The sequence below is a fragment of the Triticum dicoccoides genome, chromosome 4A, assembly GCF_002162155.2.
Source record: "Triticum dicoccoides isolate Atlit2015 ecotype Zavitan chromosome 4A, WEW_v2.0, whole genome shotgun sequence".
Lineage (NCBI taxonomy): Eukaryota > Viridiplantae > Streptophyta > Magnoliopsida > Poales > Poaceae > Triticum > Triticum dicoccoides.
Window position 1 is genome coordinate 721,694,225 of NC_041386.1, and position 17,344 is coordinate 721,711,568.

Here is a 17,344-nt window from a genome sequence, read left to right on the forward strand (position 1 = left end):
CCCTGGCTATTGTCTTGGCCAGATTTTCTTGCACGGAGAGGAGTGACGCGATGACAGCCCCGGAACCTAAGCAATGGAGATAGCAGCCTCGCGAAGATAGGAGTTAACCTGGTCAGCTGTTCCTGTGGGAAATGGAGTCCCATAGACACTGATGTTTCACAACCCGCTTCCGCCATCAACCACTAGAAACCATTTGTTGTACTCACAGGCCAGAATGGTCTTGTACTACATATTTTGTATTTTGCTTGGAATTTCTGTATCAAGTTGGAGCCTCATCAGCTAACAGTAATCCTGGGGCTGATGAGCACGACGGTCTTTTCTGGAAATTTATTACCCGGAAAAACCGGTCGTGACAGGCTTGGTATCAGAGCCAGGCTGACCATTGGCTAATCTTATCTTAGCCCGGTCAATAAACTTAGGCAAACCAACCCACCAGACCTCAACCAAACCCCAGCCAAGCTTCTCGTGCAAGATAGCCACACAGTGACCCAACACCTTTTGGCAGTCGGTGCCCAACCTATCAACCGAACCTGTCGCTCATGCGCCAGTGACCGGCCCCTAAATAGTCCTTTCTCGCAAGCGTTCGAAGGAAGAATCCGTCCCCTTTTTCCTATAAAAAGGGCGCGCTAACACCAAACCAGCACCGCACAGCCGCTACCCCAAACCGAGCCACAATGCCTGGCCCTGTCGTGCACAACGAAACCACAGCAACCAACCTTGGAGGTTTTGTGACCATCCTCGCAAACCTCACCCGTCGTGCCTACGCATTAGAGGAGCCACCAGAATATGTTGTGTATCAAGGACCCATGAGCGGTGAAGACCGCCAATTCTAGGCCACTGTGCACATTTATGGTAGGAGTCTAGCACCCGAGCATCCCTACCGGTTCACCGGAAGGACAACTTCCTTTCAGCCACAGGCCATCCAGCTAGCCGCTCGAGAGGCTATAGTTCATCTCAGGCACTTGTCGCCCAGAGTTAACTGTCGCTCGTTCCACTACTACCCCAGACGAGAAGGGTATGGTAGACCACCCCAAGTCGCCAATGGAGACCACGAGACGGACCCCGCATCGTTGCACCTAGTGCGCTATGTAAGTGCACTAGAGGCACTGTTGGACCAGATCACCATTGATCTAATAGCAGCTCGTGGAGAGCTGGTTCGTCGAGCCCCGGCGAGAGAAGAAAATGAGCCCAACACCGACAACCCAGTCGTGCTGTTTGGACAACCGATCGAGACCCCGAGATCTGCCCCAACCATCGGCCAAGGTGCTGCGATAACCCCAGAGGTGCTTCGTCACATTTTGGGAGCACACTCCAACGGGGTTGTGGTCAACAATCCCCGTGATGGTCATTCTCACTACCCCGACCCTGCAGTTCCTCCGCCATCTCCGACTAATCCCGGCAGGGAGACACATGGAGAAGCCTCGGCATCCACCAGGCACGCCCGTTTAGACATAAACGAAGTAGACTAAGCAGTATGAGTAGCACCAAGTTTCAATGTATCATCGCTTTGTAATCATGCGACCACGTATATTAACGCAGCCTGTCTTTGTGCCTCTGTTTTAATAATAGCCTTGCCTGTTTGGTCAGCGCATAGCTGCATATTCTTCCGGGCACAACTACCAAAACCAACCCGACGACAACCACAGTAACACGTCTCTTTATGAGATATGTGTATCTCTGACACTGACCCGACCTTTGGAGCCAAGCTGGCAAATTTATTACCTTTCACCACGGTAAAAATGATCCAACTCCATTGCTATATAAAGGCCACCTTGTGACCTTACCTAGCAACCCCACCTTGTGCACAACACTCACGCTTTTTCTGTCATGCCGAACCCCAGCATTCATCTGAGAACCCCAGATGCAACCCCAGGTAGCTTTGTCAAAATATTGTGGGATTTTACCCGCAGTACCATGGGTTCTACCCAGCCACCCCAGTACGAGCTGTTCAAATCAAGGATCACCCCATCCACCTCGGAATATTGGGCAGCAGTACACATTCCTCCTGTAGACCCCAACCAAGATCCAATAGAAGTATCCTTCGTGGGGAAATCTATGCCAACCCCACACTTGGCCATAGAAGCTGCGGCAAAAGAAGCGATTGCTCGTCTTCGATCCGCAGTACCCTATGCCCGCGAGCGAGGATATTATTACTTTCCGAGTCGTGCAGCACCCGGAGAAGTAACGTCTTTCCCCGGTGGGCGTATTGAGAGAGACCCAGTTCTGGCCAACCTTATCCAGTACATCATAGCTCAAGAGCATTTAAACCAGCGAGTGATGGATTATCTCCAGAGTCTCGCAGATTTAAATCCTCAGGTTGCCATCGGCAGACCACTGAGACCCGACACGGAGAGACGCATACACCGACTGGTCAATCCACTTCCTCCAATAGAAGAGGAGTGTATTCCTTTACCAGAGACATTTTATCAGGACCCCGTTCAGTTACCATTTACTTTTTAGACGTCGCTACTGTATTCGTTTTTTTTTGCAGCATTTATTTATGTGTGTGACTTATGCGTGATACCCTGAGTTTGTACGACGAGTCAATTAATTGGCTTCTACTTATGTGTGTAGTTTTTGTTGTGGTTTATGCTCCTTTAAATTAACTGTTTTCCCCTCGCAAAATCCCGGAGTGAGATTTCTTTCCCTGAGTTGCTACACCTGCCCCTTCTCACAACGTGGATTATTTAATTTCACTCAGCACCACGAGCAGACTCACAACCACAATCATTCGGACACATACACTGTTTGCAAAACTTTGCAACGGTGTTACATCCAGCTAATCATCCCCTAACAACAGTAAGCACCCGGCATACTTCATCTACTCCTCATGATCACCACCGGGGAGAGCCAACACCCGAGCCGCAGCATCGCAATACTCGTCGAAGATCATCGCGCACAGGAGCACAGAGAGCCCCAGCAGCGTCGCCAACCCTCCGCATATCAGGATCACAAACCAGTCTGGCATCGCCTCTGCCATTAGAGCCTCGACCGAGCTTCTGTAAGCAGTAATGGAGAAAGGAGGAGGAGAAGTGAGGCCAGATGTGAGGAAGAAGAGAGAGGCACCCCGGCCGTTTTTATAGCTCGAGCTCGGTGTACGGTGGGCGAAGTCCACCAACGCCGATCGTCGCCGATCGCCAGTGTTCGGAGTCAAATCCGCGAGCAGTTCCGACAGCGCGCTGGCCCGCGAGGTGAGTGCACGCTGCACCGGCAGCTAGCACGCCGCGCACTACCACGGTACGGCCTAGATGCCCTACGCATTAGGCATCGCCGATGGAGAAAGCGCGAGAAAGCGCGCGGGAGAGAGGAGGAAGAGAGAGCCAGAGGTAGAAGGAAGAGCCAGTGGGAGAAGAAGAGGCTGACAGTGGGCCCCGGGTCCACCTGTCGGCCAGAGAGAGCACTGTGCTCTCGGGTACGACCAGCGTATATTTAAATTTAGAAGATTATTCTAAATTTTTATCCAGCGTAGAAATCACCCGGTTTTGTCCCGAACCGTAGACTTTTCCGCGCAGCACCAGTATTCACACTGTGGTTTTTCACCACTTATTGCCCTCTCATTGTAGCCACTTTTTATTGCGTATAGTTTTCTTAAAACAGCTTTTAACAAATCTCGAGGACGAGATTTTTCTTAAGGGGGGTAGTATCTGTGACACCCCAAAAAAAAAATTGGCCTTGTTTTATTTAAAATTTTTGCCAGGAATTAAAACTTTAGATTTCTGAGCTCCATTTTTTTTTGGATTTTTAATCATTTTCCTTCCCTGTTATGATGAGTTTTTTTTTCCAGAGAGAAAACTTTTCAATTATGTTGTTGGACTTGTTTAACCTCTCAAGAAAAACTTTGCTGTTATCAGTGTAACTAATTAAATAATTAAATTGCTTGATCTTTACTTTCTTGAAAATGGTTTTTCAAGGTTATCTGACCATATTTGAACTACAACCATTTGATGGACTCACTTAAAATTTCCATAGAAATTTGGAGATGTCATGTGATGTTTTTAATTAGCTTTTATGCAAAAATATATTTCATTCATAAAATATTTTGAGCCCTGCACTCAATTTTTCTTCTCTGGTCCAGAGTGCATTTTGCACTACAACCTATTTAAATATTTCATTAAAACTTCTACCAAAATTAAGGGAGGTCAGTAGGAGCATATTATTTCACTTTGTGCAAAAACCTATTTATGTTCTTTTAAAAATTTGAGTGGATCAACCTCATTTCCATTCTGGTCCAATTTGAGGATTTGTACAGCAACCACCATTTTAGTTGCTCCTATACCCTTGATTATTTCTCCTACTTGTAGTCCCCCATGTTAAACCCTTAAGTCCAAGAGCATGCACCTTTTGGATCATTTTTGGTTCATGAAATAATGTCATTTATTTCCTGTCCAGAATTGGGGTTTTGTAAAACTTGCACTAGCAAGTTTCCCCTTTTGTCCAACTAACCACACCACCCTCTTATTCTTCTAAAGAGACCCCCATCTGGAGTTTTTGGCCACTCCAAGAAATGCCTAAGTGCCCTTGGCATTTGGTCAAACACCTGGTGTACCTGATCAGTTTTGACATGATTTTTGTTTTGCACTATGACCTTGCACCTTTGATCAAACCAGCATGTCCACTAGACTCCCCGTTGCTCCTAACCTCGATCTGGTAAATCCCATCCTCACCTGCGACCTGTAGCATGCCTCGGCATTGTGTCGAACACCTGGTGTGCGTGCACTGGACGCGCCCAGAGCGCGCATATTGCAGCCGCGCGCCCGAGCCGACACGCTGGCCCCCACAGCTTTGGCTCGCTCTGCAGCACCACGCCACGCGCTCCCCTCCTCGCAGCAACGCGCCAAGCAGCCCCCGCCGCGCCCAGCAGGACAAGAGCTAGCCGCCGCCGCCGCCCGACAGCCCTGCGCCGTGCAGCGCCGCCCAAGCCACCCCGGCTCGCCACCTGGCCCCTGGAGCAGTGCCCTCTCGTCCACTAGCTCTTGCCGTCATCCCCAGCCGCGCCACGTTGCCCTGCAAGCCACAGTAGGGCGGTTCGCCGGCAAGCTTATCCCCGGCCGCCGCAAACCGACATGGCCGCGCTATAAAAAGGGACCCCGAGCCCCTCTGAGCACGCACGCACCCTCAGGCAACCCTCATGGCACCCCCATAGCCCGCAATCGTCCGGGAAACGTCGTCTTCCTCATCTCCGGCAACCACGGCCGCCGCCACTGCCTCGTTCACTCCGGCGCCACCAGGGCCTCCCCCTCCCTAAACTCTACACCAGGAGCTTCCTCTCCCTCCCATGAGCAGATCCCTCTGTTCAATTTGGTTCGGGAGCCATCGCCGCCACAAAACCACTTTGCTCCCGAGGCTCCCTCCGCCGCGAAGCTCACCGCCGACGACGTCTTCCACCACTGTCGACCCCTCGACCACCGGGAGAAACGCCCCAGCCGTGCGGATCCATCCCCGCCCTCCAGAGGCCGCGAGGAGCCGCCGCTCGCCGGCGTTGGTCGCCGGAGTCCCGCCTCCGCTCGGGACAAAGAGGAGGGCGGACTGGTCAAACCTGACCAGTGGGCCAGGCAGGCCCACTGTCAGTGACACCCCGCGCCGTCCGCGTGGTTAAGTGGAGGCGTAAAACCTCAAGTACGCCTCCTCTGTACCGAAGGCGTATTTCTATCTGAAACGTTTTCTTTTTTCTATTTTATTTAAAAACAGATTTTGACCAAATCTTTGACTGGCTATAACTTTTTAAATATAAATCCAAATGAGTTGATTCTTTTTCCTACCTTCTTCAAATTTGGTCTAGTTTATTTTAAGATTTATTTGAAAAAATTTCAAACAACTTTTTGGTTCTGTTTTTGAAATATGTGTTAATTCAAATATATTTTCAAATAGGATTTTTGGGAGAGAGAAGAAACTTTCAAAAGTTTGGAAAGCACCCTGCCTTTCCACACATTGAAGGCAAGCATTCTGAACCCCGGCATAATAATTTTTGGAGTGATCATTGATGCATTTATAACTCCACCGCATTTCGAAGGACTTGTTATTTCATGTGATATGATCATATGCATGGGTATTACTGATTTCCATGCTGTTGGTAATGGACACACTTGTGATGATAATCACCCTCATGAGCTTGACATGCATACCGGTAGGAACCCGGGAAAACCTCTGCCTTGGGTAGGTATGAGTTTGTCGCCGGTCTCCGTCGGGACGGTTCTGTCTGGTATGGCATGGTAGGGTGATATGAGTGGTGACTCTGTTTGATGAAATATATTTGTTATACTAATCATGCAGGGAATACTTGAACCTCCTGAGTCGACTGTAGATCAAGTCTTGTTCCAGTAACCCCCATACTTGTTTCGTACTACCACTCGTCTCTACAGCGAGTAGAGTACGGTTCAGTAAGTTGTCAACCTCTTTCTAGCACACACCGTACAGAGAGGCCATGGTGGAAGATACTGGTTGTAACCGGTAGGCAGGCCACCTGGTCCGGGAGCATGGGTGTTTCCGGTTGGGACCGAGAGGGGAGGCCACCCCTTAGAGCGCGCGATATAAATTTGATCCCATGCTACGCGAGGTTGTAGCCTCCCCACTTAGAGTTTGCTTAACAGGTGTCGTGGGTGATTCCAGGCACGTGTGTGATAAGCTGGTGTGTGCAAGTTAGGTGTGTTTTCAACAAAAAGACCGTAGATGGAATTAGTCCCGATGGACTAAAGAAATCCGTTACTCGTGGGTAAAGAGTACACCCTCTGCAGAGAATAAACCTATTCGAATAGCCGTGTCCACGGTTAAGGATTACAGTCTGGGATGGGTCAGGTGTCGGTCTTAGTGTCGGTCTTCGGAGGTGAAAATATTAACCAAAAATGGAATTTCTACTCGTGATATCTATGATTATTATTATTGTTGACTAACCCGTGATATTATTGTTATTATCGAGTATCTCTGGGATGGTTCTACCTCCGGAATATTCATTTTGATTATTTCTTTTAAAGCCCTTTTTGTGGTGTCGCTCAGACGCCCGACTGTGGCATTTCTTTTAAAGCCCTTTATGTGGCGTCGCTCAGACGCCCGACTGTGGCATTTCTTTTAAAGCCCTTTATGTGGCGTCGCTCAGACGCCCTACTATGGCATTTCTTTTAAAGCCCTTTATGTGGCGTCGCTCAGACGCCCGACTGTGGCATTTCTTTTAAAGCCCTTTATATGGCGTCGCTCAGACGCCCGACTGTGGCATTTTTTTTAAAGCCCTTTATGTGGCGTCGCTCAGACGCCCGACTGTGGCATTACTTGATTATTTGTTTTCATAAGTTTTTTATACTACCATGTTATTGCAATTTTATAAATAACTTGCTTGCACGCATCAGAGTCTCAATTATCTATTGTGACTGACGTCATGAGCATAAAAATATTTTTTTAGCACATCATTGTTATATTATACCTGTGTTCATAATGTTTGCGAGTACATTCAAAGTACTCACGGGTTTGTCCCTGGCTATTGTCTTGGCCAGATTTTCTTGCACGGAGAGGAGTGACGCGATGACAGCCCCGGAACCTAAGCAATGGAGATAGCAGCCTCGCGAAGATAGGAGTTAACCTGGTCAGCTGTTCCTGTGGGAAATGGAGTCCCATAGACACTGATGTTTCACAACCCGCTTCCGCCATCAACCACTAGAAACCATTTGTTGTACTCACAGGCCAGAATGGTCTTGTACTACATATTTTGTATTTTGCTTGGAATTTCTGTATCAAGTTGGAGCCTCATCAGCTAACAGTAATCCTGGGGCTGATGAGCACGACGGTCTTTTCTGGAAATTTATTACCCGGAAAAACCGGTCGTGACATGTGTGCCTTGCTACATATCTGGCAAGAGGGTACGAAGGTGATCAAGGAGTGGATCACCAGATAGTGGTCAAAATTATCCTTAGAGGAATAAGCATATGTTTCTCGGTTATGGAGGTGATAAAGAGTTCGACGTAAAGAGTTGCGTCGATGCAAGCTTAACACCTATCCGGATAGCTCTGAGTAGAGATACCGGATACGTATAATGGAGCAACAATTTGGAATAGCTCCAAGTGGAACGTGGTAGCAGCATCTATGATATGACATAAAGTTTTGCGAAATACATAGGGATCTGAATATTGCAGACCCGTTGACTACAACCTCTCTCACAAGCATAAACATGATCAAACCCAGAACTCATTGAGTGCTAATCACATAGTGATGTGAACTAGATTATTGATTCTAGTAAACTCTTTGGATGTTGGTCACATGGCGATGTGACCTGTGAGTGTTAATCACATGGCGATGTGAACTAGATTATTGACTCTAGTGCAAGTGGGAGACTGTTGGAAATATGCCCTAGAGGCAATAATAAATTAGTTATTATTATATTTCCTTGTTCATGATAATCGTTTATTATCCATGCTATAATTGTATTGATAGGAAACTCAGATACATGTGTGGGTATATAGACAACACCATGTCCCTAGTAAGCCTCTAGTTGACTAGCTCGTTGATCAATAGATGGTTAAGGTTTCCTGACCATGAACATTGGATGTCGTTGATAACGGGATCACATCATTAGGAGAATGATGTGATGGACAAGACCCAATCCTAAGCCTAGCACAAAGATCATGTAGTTCATATGCTAAAGCTTTTCTAATGTCAAGTATCATTTCCTTAGACCATGAGATTGTGCAACTCCCGGATACCGTAGGAATGCTTTGAGTGTACCAAACATCACAATGTAACTGGGTGGCTATAAAGGTGCACTACAGGTATCTCCGAAAGTGTCTGTTGGGTTGGCACGAATCGAGACTGGGATTTGTCACTCCTTGTAAACGGAGAGGTATCTCTGGGCCCACTCGGTAGGACATCATCATAATGTGCACAATGTGACCAAGGGGTTGATCACGGCATGATATGTTATGGAACGAGTAAAGAGACTTGCCGGTAACGAGATTGAACAAGGTATCGGTATACCGACGATCGAATCTCAGGCAAGTACAATACCGTTAGACAAAGCGAATTGTATATGGGATTGATTGAGTCCTTGACATCGTGGTTCATCCGATGAGATCATCATGGAACATGTGGGAGCCAACATGGGTATCCAGATCCCGCTATTGGTTATTGACCGGAGAACGTCTCGGTCATGTCTGCATGGTTCCCGAACCCGTAGGGTCTACACACTTAAGGTTCGGTGACACTAGAGTTGTTATGGGAATTAGTGTGCAGTTACCAAATTTTGTTCGGAGTCCCGGATGAGATCTCGGACGTCACGAGGTTTTCTGGAATGGTCTGGAGGTAAAGATTTATATATGGGAAGTCCTATTTTGGCCACCGGAAAATGTTCGGGATTTTTCGGTATTGTATCGGGAAGGTTCTAGAAGGTTCTGGAGTGGGGCTCACCTGCATGGGGGACCCACATGAACGTGGGTAGTGGGGTCAAGGCCCCACACCCCTGGTCAAGGCGCACCAAGATCCCCCCTTAGAAGGAATAAGATCATATCCCGAAGGGATAAGATCAAGATCCCTAAAAAGGGGGGATAACAATCGGTGGGGAAGGAAATGATGGGATTTCTTTCCTCCCATCTTTGCCAACGCCCCAATGGACTTGGAGGGCAAGAAACCAGCCCCCTCCACCCCTATATATAGTGGGGAGGCGCATGGGAGCTTGACCTTTGCCCCTGGCGCAACCCTCCCCCTCTCCAACTCCACCTCCTCCTCAGTAGTGCTTGGCGAAGCCCTGCCGGAGAACTGCAAGCTCCACCACCACGCCGTCGTGCTGCCGGAGCTCTCCCTCAACTTCTCCTCTCCCCTTGCTGGATCAAGAAGGAGGAGACGTCACCGGGCTGTACGTGTGTTGAACGCGGAGGTGCCGTCCGTTCGGCAGTAGGATCTCCGGTGATTTGGATCACGACGAGTACGACTCCCTCAACCCCGTTCTCTTGAACGCTCGCTTAGCGATCTACAAGGGTATGTAGATGCACTCCCCTCTCTCGTTGCTAGTCTCTCCATAGATAGATCTTGGTGACTCGTAGGAAAATTTTGAATTTCTGCTACATTCCCCAACAGCACCAGCCCACCAGGGGCTGGTTCCCTTCCCAATTCAGCCCATGGGGCCCTCCAAGATAGGTGGCCCCACCCGGTGGACCCCCGGGACCCTTCCGGTGGTCCCGGTACAATACCGGTGACACCAGAAACTTTCTCGGTGGCCGAAACTGGACTTCCTATATACAATTCTTCACCTCCGGACCATTCCGGAACTCCTCGTGATGTCCGGGATCTCATCCGGGACTCCGAACAACTTTCGGGTTACCGCATACTAATATCTCTACAACCCTAGCGTCACCGAACCTTAAGTGTGTAGACCCTACGGGTTCGGGAATCACGCAGACATGACCGAGACAGTTCTCCGGCCAATAACCAACAGCGGGATCTGGATACCCATGTTGGCTCCCACATGCTCCACGATGATCTCATCGAATGAACCACGATGTCGAGGATTCAAGTAATCCCGTATACAATTCCCTTTGTCAATCGGTACGTTACTTGCCCGAGATTCGATCGTCGGTATCCCAATACCTCGTTCAATCTCGTTACCGGCAAGTCACTTTACTCGTACCGTAATGCATGATCCCGTGACCAACTACTTGGTCACATTGAGCTCATTATGATGATGCATTACCGAGTGGGCCCAGAGATACCTCTCCATCATACGGAGTGACAAATCCCAGTCTCGATCCGTGTCAACCCAACAGATACTTTCGGGGATACCTGTAGTATACCTTTATAGTCACCCAGTTACCTTGTGACGTTTGGTACACCCAAAGCACTCCTACGGTATCTGGGAGTTACACGATCTCATGGTCTAAGGAAATGATACTTGACATTAGAAAAGCTCTAGCAAACGAACTACACGATCTTGTGCTATGCTTAGGATTGGGTCTTTCCCATCACATCATTCTCCTAATGATGTGATCCCGTTATCAATGATATCCAATGTCCATAGTTAGAAAACCATGACTATCTGTTGATCAACGAGCTAGTCAACTAGAGGCTCACTAGGGACATGTTGTGGTCTATGTATTCACACATGTATTACGATTTCCGGATAACACAATTATAGCATGAATAATAGAAAATTATCATGAACAAGGAAATATAATAATAATCATTTTATTATTGCCTCTAGGACATATTTCCAACAATGCCAAGTAAGACCTTTGGGATGGCTTACGGTGATAGTTGTTTTGATCTTGCTGAAAAACATAAAGTTTACGCCTAGGAAAATAATTTTCATTTTTTACAGACGCGTGCTTTTGATCTGATTCGTTTTGCACAAGATTGGTACACACATTGCCCAGGTTTTCCTTTTTTTCAGAATTTTTGGAGTTACAGAAGTATTCGAAGTTCTCTGATTACTACAAATTGTTCTGTTTCTAACAGATTCTATTTTTTATGTGTTGTTTGCTTATTTTGATGTATCTATTGGTAGTATCGGGGGGTATGAACCATGGAAAAGTTGGAATAGGGTAGATATCACACCAATATAAATAAATAATGAGTTCACAACAGTACCAAAAGTGGTGATTTATTTTCTTATACTAACGGATCTTATAAGATTTTCTGTTGAGTTTTGTGTTGTGAAGTTTTCAAGTTTTGGGTAAGGATTTTGATGGACTATGGAATAAGGGGTGGCAAGAGCCTAACCTTGGGGATGCCCAAGGCATCCAAGGTAATATTCGAGGACAATCAAGCGCCTAAGCTTGGGGATGCCTTCCTCTTTCGTCTTCGCCTATCGATAACTTTACTTGAGGCTATATTTTTATTCACCACATGATATGTGTTTTGGTTGGAGCGTCTTTTATGATATGAGTCTTTACTTTTTAGTTTCCCACAATAAACCTTGTTGTACACACCTTTTGAGAGGGACACGCATGAATAGTGATTTATTAGAATACTCTATGTGCTTCACTTATATCTTTTGAGCTAGAAAATTTTGCTCTAGGGCTTCACTTATATATTTTTGGAGCACGGCGGTGGCCTTATTTTGTAGAAATTATTCAACTCTAATGCCTCACTTATATTATTTTGAGAGTTTCTTGAAACAGCATGGTAATTTGCTTTGGTTGTAAATTTAGTCCTAATATGATAGGCATCCAAGAGGGACATAATAAAAACTTTCATATAAATTGCATTGCATACTAAGAGAAGTTTGATTCCTTATGATTGTTTTGAGATATAAAGATGGTGGAACTGGGGAAGAGAGTAGAAACAAGTAGTTCAAAGTTTTATACAAGCAGTGCAAGATTAAATAACACAACTAAATTATTACCACTAACTTGCTTAGAAGCTTGACTACTTCTAACAAGCTCCAAGCACCAAACTGCTACAAAAGCTTCAGTACTAACCCCACCAAGTTATAAGTGCTATTGTTACGATTGCACTGCCCAAGTGCAAAAGACCCTACTCTGTTGTAAGTGAAATTTTCATCAGGAGCATGCAGAGCATCAAGCCGTAGCTGCATGAGACGATCACTGTGCATCAGAGTAGAACATGCTTGGATATACCCAGAGGGGCTGCAACCTGCCGGACCAGCTTCTCTCGTACTCTACATTGGGACCAGCAGATGGATCTCACTCATCTCCCACTCCATGTCCAATAAGAGAGCGAGGGCCAGCATAGTACAACCACTTGCTCCTCTCACCCCACCTTTCCGGACTCATGCAAGAAAACAACCGGCTCCTCACAACACCCCCGACAAAGAGTGCCCAATTATCCAGCTGGTGTACCTCCACCCATTTTGCAGGGTTGGTCGACATGTCAAGATGGCGGGGTATACATTGTACTGCTGAGCAGCCTAGACTCGTTGCACTGAAACAGTAAACCATAAGAAGCATGTTGCCACAGACCACTAGCCATGGTTTGGCGTCAGAGCTTGGGGCCAGGTCACCAACCACTCAGTTGTTATCTCCTGCAGACCAAGCAGGGGGGACAGCTGCAAAGTGTAGATCTTGTAACAATCATCCATGGCGATGAACTGACCATTGAATTCCGCAATCTTTTCTATCGGTGCATCAAAAAGCTGGAGTTCAGACCAAGAGTCACTTTCAACCTACCAATCAAATAGGGCGGTTGCCGTACTGACAAGGAGGTGTGAGTTGGGTGATGCAAGGGGAGCTGTCAGAGTGCCGCTAACATAGAAGTAGAACTCCCTCTCGCAATCACCGCTGAATGGGAGACGTGGAGGAGAAACCTCGGCACCACTGAACACATCAACAACAAGACAATATCCAGCGTGGCAGCAAATTAGTTGACCATAGGAAGTGCCAGCGAATTGCATCTTCTGATAAATTTCCCGAGGAATTTGGCACCGCAGGGCGATGGTCTTGTTGATCGGATCAATGACCTTACATGTGCGTAGCTTTTGACGACCATTGTTAGAAGGGAGATCGGGAGCTTGAACACGGGCATTGAATTGGACGAGGAGAGGCGGGAATTTGGTGCAGAATGTAGATTTTGATGGGTATGAGGAAAATGCAGCACGCCAAGGATTAAGCATGACATAACTGATAAAATCCCCTTTTATATGCCATGGATTGTCTTGGAGCTAGGCTCTGATGCTATGGAACTAAAATTACTTAACTGAATTTGTTGTCTTTGCTGCTAGGCCTATATATCAGCCCATTAAGCCCTTTATCCGAATTCTCTTGTTTAGTGGGCTGCGCTGAGCCGGGACTAGCATAAAAACCTGAAGAAAATATTTCAGGTAAAGAAAACACCACATTTCATTCAGCTTATCAGAGAAATTGATAGAAGACACAATGGAGGTGCAATCGGCGAAGGTCAACACACGCCTCATTTCAGTTGTCAGGGGCTGCTCCGTTGGCAAGGAGCATCGTCCTGCTCGCTGACATAATACTGTGGACTTATTTCACTTTCTTTTTTATCAGATGAAATTTATTTATGTATCTATTACTCCCTCCGTCCCAAAATAAGTGACTCAAAAATGACTCAACTTTGTACTAACTTTAGTACAAAGTTGACTCACTTTTGAGTCACTTATTTTGGGACGGAGGGAGTATTAATTATAAGAAGGGGATCGTACTAAAGATTCAAAGTGGTCGGACCCTTCCCTGGATCCTGCGCAAGCAGGAGTTAACATGCACCGGGACGGAGGGAGTATTAATTATGAAATATCTTGTACTAAAAAAGTAGAACTGATCTTTTTCCAAGAAAAAGACTTGGATCCCCCCTCCCCGCCCCAAGGAAATTTTAGGTTTGGATTTTGATTATTTACTTGGATTCCGATTAAAAATTAGACTTGGATTTTTATCTCAAAACATTCTGAACTTTGGCTCGCCATTGCCTCTCCAAAATGTATGATCCTACATCGGTGCAGCCACTACTTTCTCATTCGTTTTATGAACTACTCCCTCCGTAAAGAAATGTAAGAGCATTTAGATCAGTAAAATAGTGATCTAAACGCTCTTATATTAGTTTAAGGAGGGAGTACCTGATACACAAGTTGGAATACGAATCCCTTCGGATTTCCTTTTTCTAGTGTGAGTTGTAGCTTGTTGCCCCAGGATCACTCGAGCCCCGGAGCCAAAAGCAAATTCTTTTGTAGGAGCTCTGTCTATACTTCATAGGAGGAAGAGAACAAACACCACATGTTCAGACTGTGTTCTCAGAACAGAGAAAAGGAGCCGGCCAGCGATGGAACTGAAGATACACAGGAGGGTTCTTGTCAAAGTATCCTTCAACAACATGCCAGAATGAGCTACCTATTACACAGCAACACAGTATTGCATCGAGGTGAATCTGATGCTATTAGTGGTATATGTTAGCTCCCAGACCAAAGTAAAATCTTGCACAAGCAATTCTGATTATCCATTCCAATAACATTGACAGTTCTGGTGTTTTTTACCATTGTACCAGAACTTCCAATCAACGAGCTTGTCCAGTGATAGAAGCCAAGGGCATGCAGATATACGTACGATGAAACTGAGTCAACGCGACGTAGAAGCTTAGAACTCGTGTCACTGGAGCAGAGACAAGAAACAGGTAGTTCAAAGTATTACACATCATCCAGCACATAATTAAACAACACAGCTAAATTAATAGTACTGACTTAGAAGCTTGACCACTCCTAAGTCCTAACTAGCTCTAAGCACTAATCTCCCAGACTCTAGATACTGGTTTACCAAACTGCTACAAATGTTCTAAGTGCTAATGCTACAATGGCACCGCCCAAGTTGCAAAAGCCCCTACTCTGTGTTGCAGGAGGGGAATTTTCATCAGGAGCTTGTGGAGCAGCAAGCCGTCGATGCACGCGATGGTCACTGCGCATCAGTGTAGAAGATGCTTGGATACACCCAAAGGGGCTGCAGCTTGCCGGCCCGGGGCCGTCTTCTCTCGTACTCTACCTTGGGGCCGGCAGAAGGAGCCCGCTCATCACCCACTCCATGTACAATAAAAGAGCTACGTCCAGCATAGTACAGCCACTTGCTCCTCCTGCCCCATCTTTCCGGGCTCATGCAAGAAAACGGCCGGCTCCTCATATCACCCCCAACAAAGAGTGCCCAATTATCCAGCTGGTTTACCTCGACCCATTTTGCAGGATTGGTCGACATGTCAAGGTGGTGGGGTATACATTGTAGTACTGAGCTGCCTGAGCTCACTGTCCAGAAACAGGGAACCATGAGAAGCATATCGCCGCAGACCACTAGCCATGGTTTCGTGTACGAGCTTGGGGGCAGGTGACCGACCCACTCAGTTGTTATCTCCTGCAGACCAAGCTGGGGGGACAGCTGCAAAGCGTAGATCTTATAACAATCATCCATGGCGATGAACTGACCATTGAATTCCACAAGCTGTTCTATCGATTCATCAGAAAGCTGGAGTTCAGACCAAGAGTCACTTCCGACCGGCCAATCAAACAGGGAGATTGCAGTACTGACAAGGAGGTGTGAGTTGGGTGATGCAATGGGAGCCGTCAAAGTGCCACTGAAGTAGAACTCCTTCCCAAACTCAAAATCACCGCTGAATGGGAGACGTGGGGGACAAACCACGGCACCACTGAACACATCAACAACAAGACAATATCCAGCACGGCCGCAAATTAGTTGACCATAGGAAGTGCCAGCAAAATGCATCTCCTGATAAATTTCTTGAGGAATCTGGCAGCGAAGGGCAATGTTCTTGTTGATTGGATCAATGACCTTACATGTGCGTAGCTCGTGACGACCCTTGTTAGACGGGAGATCAGGAGCTTGAACACAGACATTGAATTGGACGAGGAGAGGTGGGAATCTGGTGCAGAAGGCAGATTTGTTTGGGTATGAGGAGAATGCAGCACGCCAAGAGCGGCATGTTGCCGCGAAGGCAAGAACATCACGGAAGGACCCTGACAGTGCAAGAATGGAGCTTAGTGGACCATCTGGGAGGTCTGCCCAACCATGGAGCCCGGGCACAACAGGTTGTGCGGATGCAGAGGCAATACGCAGTTTGCTATGGCTTTGCATTGGGCCAAACTCTCTGCAAAACACAATAAATTCAAAGGAACTAATTAGAAAGATGAGCCAACGAAGAAATGAAAAGGAGAAAGATGAATAGCCAGCTAAAACCATGCATATGCTATTTTCAGGTCCAATATATGCTGTGTATCAAGACTTGTTATGCTCCTGTGCACAACTACGTAATTCTGCTTGGGTTTTTTTGGGGGTGATTATTGTTAAGAGGATTCAGGGGGTGAAGCCTCAAATTTCATGGGCTACACCGTCACTATTCTTATGCAGTAGAGAGCTGAAAATTAGCAGAAAACAGGCAGACCCTCGGGCACAGTGAGCTGCCACAATCCAACTCATCAGTGGATTCTGATGCTCAAGACAGTAGAAGCCCAATAACACGCAGGAAACAGAAACTTACTTTGACTGGCGCCTCCCTGCAGCCAAAACTTCTTCAGAGGACTCATAAAGTCATACATCTTCAGAACAGTAGACTTGAGACTTGAGAGTGAAAAGGACATTGCCGCGTACTCTCTAGCGACAACAATGTCCGATAGAAACGACACACGCTCATTACGCTGAAACAGTTATGCGTGCTACATTCCGTTGTTTCGCGAGGCACATTGCACTCGAAACACTCTGCTTTCTGCTAAAAAAACATAGCACGCCCTGACGTGACATCCATCTAGTACATATCATGAACTTGAGTGAATCTAACCCTGCCAATGGTGAAAGAAAAGTGCATGGAGCGCGCCGTTTCCACAGGCAGAAGTGCTAAGCAAGAGACAAATGCTTAATAACAGATTAAATGAACAAAAGAAGAATGGATCTATCTACGGTTTACACTAGCTAGAGTG

General features: G+C 46.7%; 1 protein-coding gene and 1 pseudogene across 1 annotated transcript; both read right to left on the reverse strand.

Moving 5' to 3' along the window:
* Positions 1 to 12,512: 12,512 nt before the first annotated feature.
* On the reverse strand, positions 12,513 to 13,540 carry LOC119284254 (annotated as a pseudogene).
* A 1,455-nt stretch (positions 13,541 to 14,995) lies between these two features.
* Positions 14,996 to 17,279, reverse strand: LOC119288170. The gene is made up of 2 exons (XM_037567797.1): positions 16,909 to 17,279; positions 14,996 to 16,518 (listed from the first exon to the last, which is right to left on the reverse strand). Exon 2 carries the CDS (start codon positions 16,503 to 16,505, stop codon positions 15,321 to 15,323), a length of 1,185 nt encoding a protein of 394 aa, XP_037423694.1. The 5' UTR covers positions 16,506 to 16,518; positions 16,909 to 17,279; the 3' UTR covers positions 14,996 to 15,320.
* Between the last annotated feature and the right edge of the window lie 65 nt (positions 17,280 to 17,344).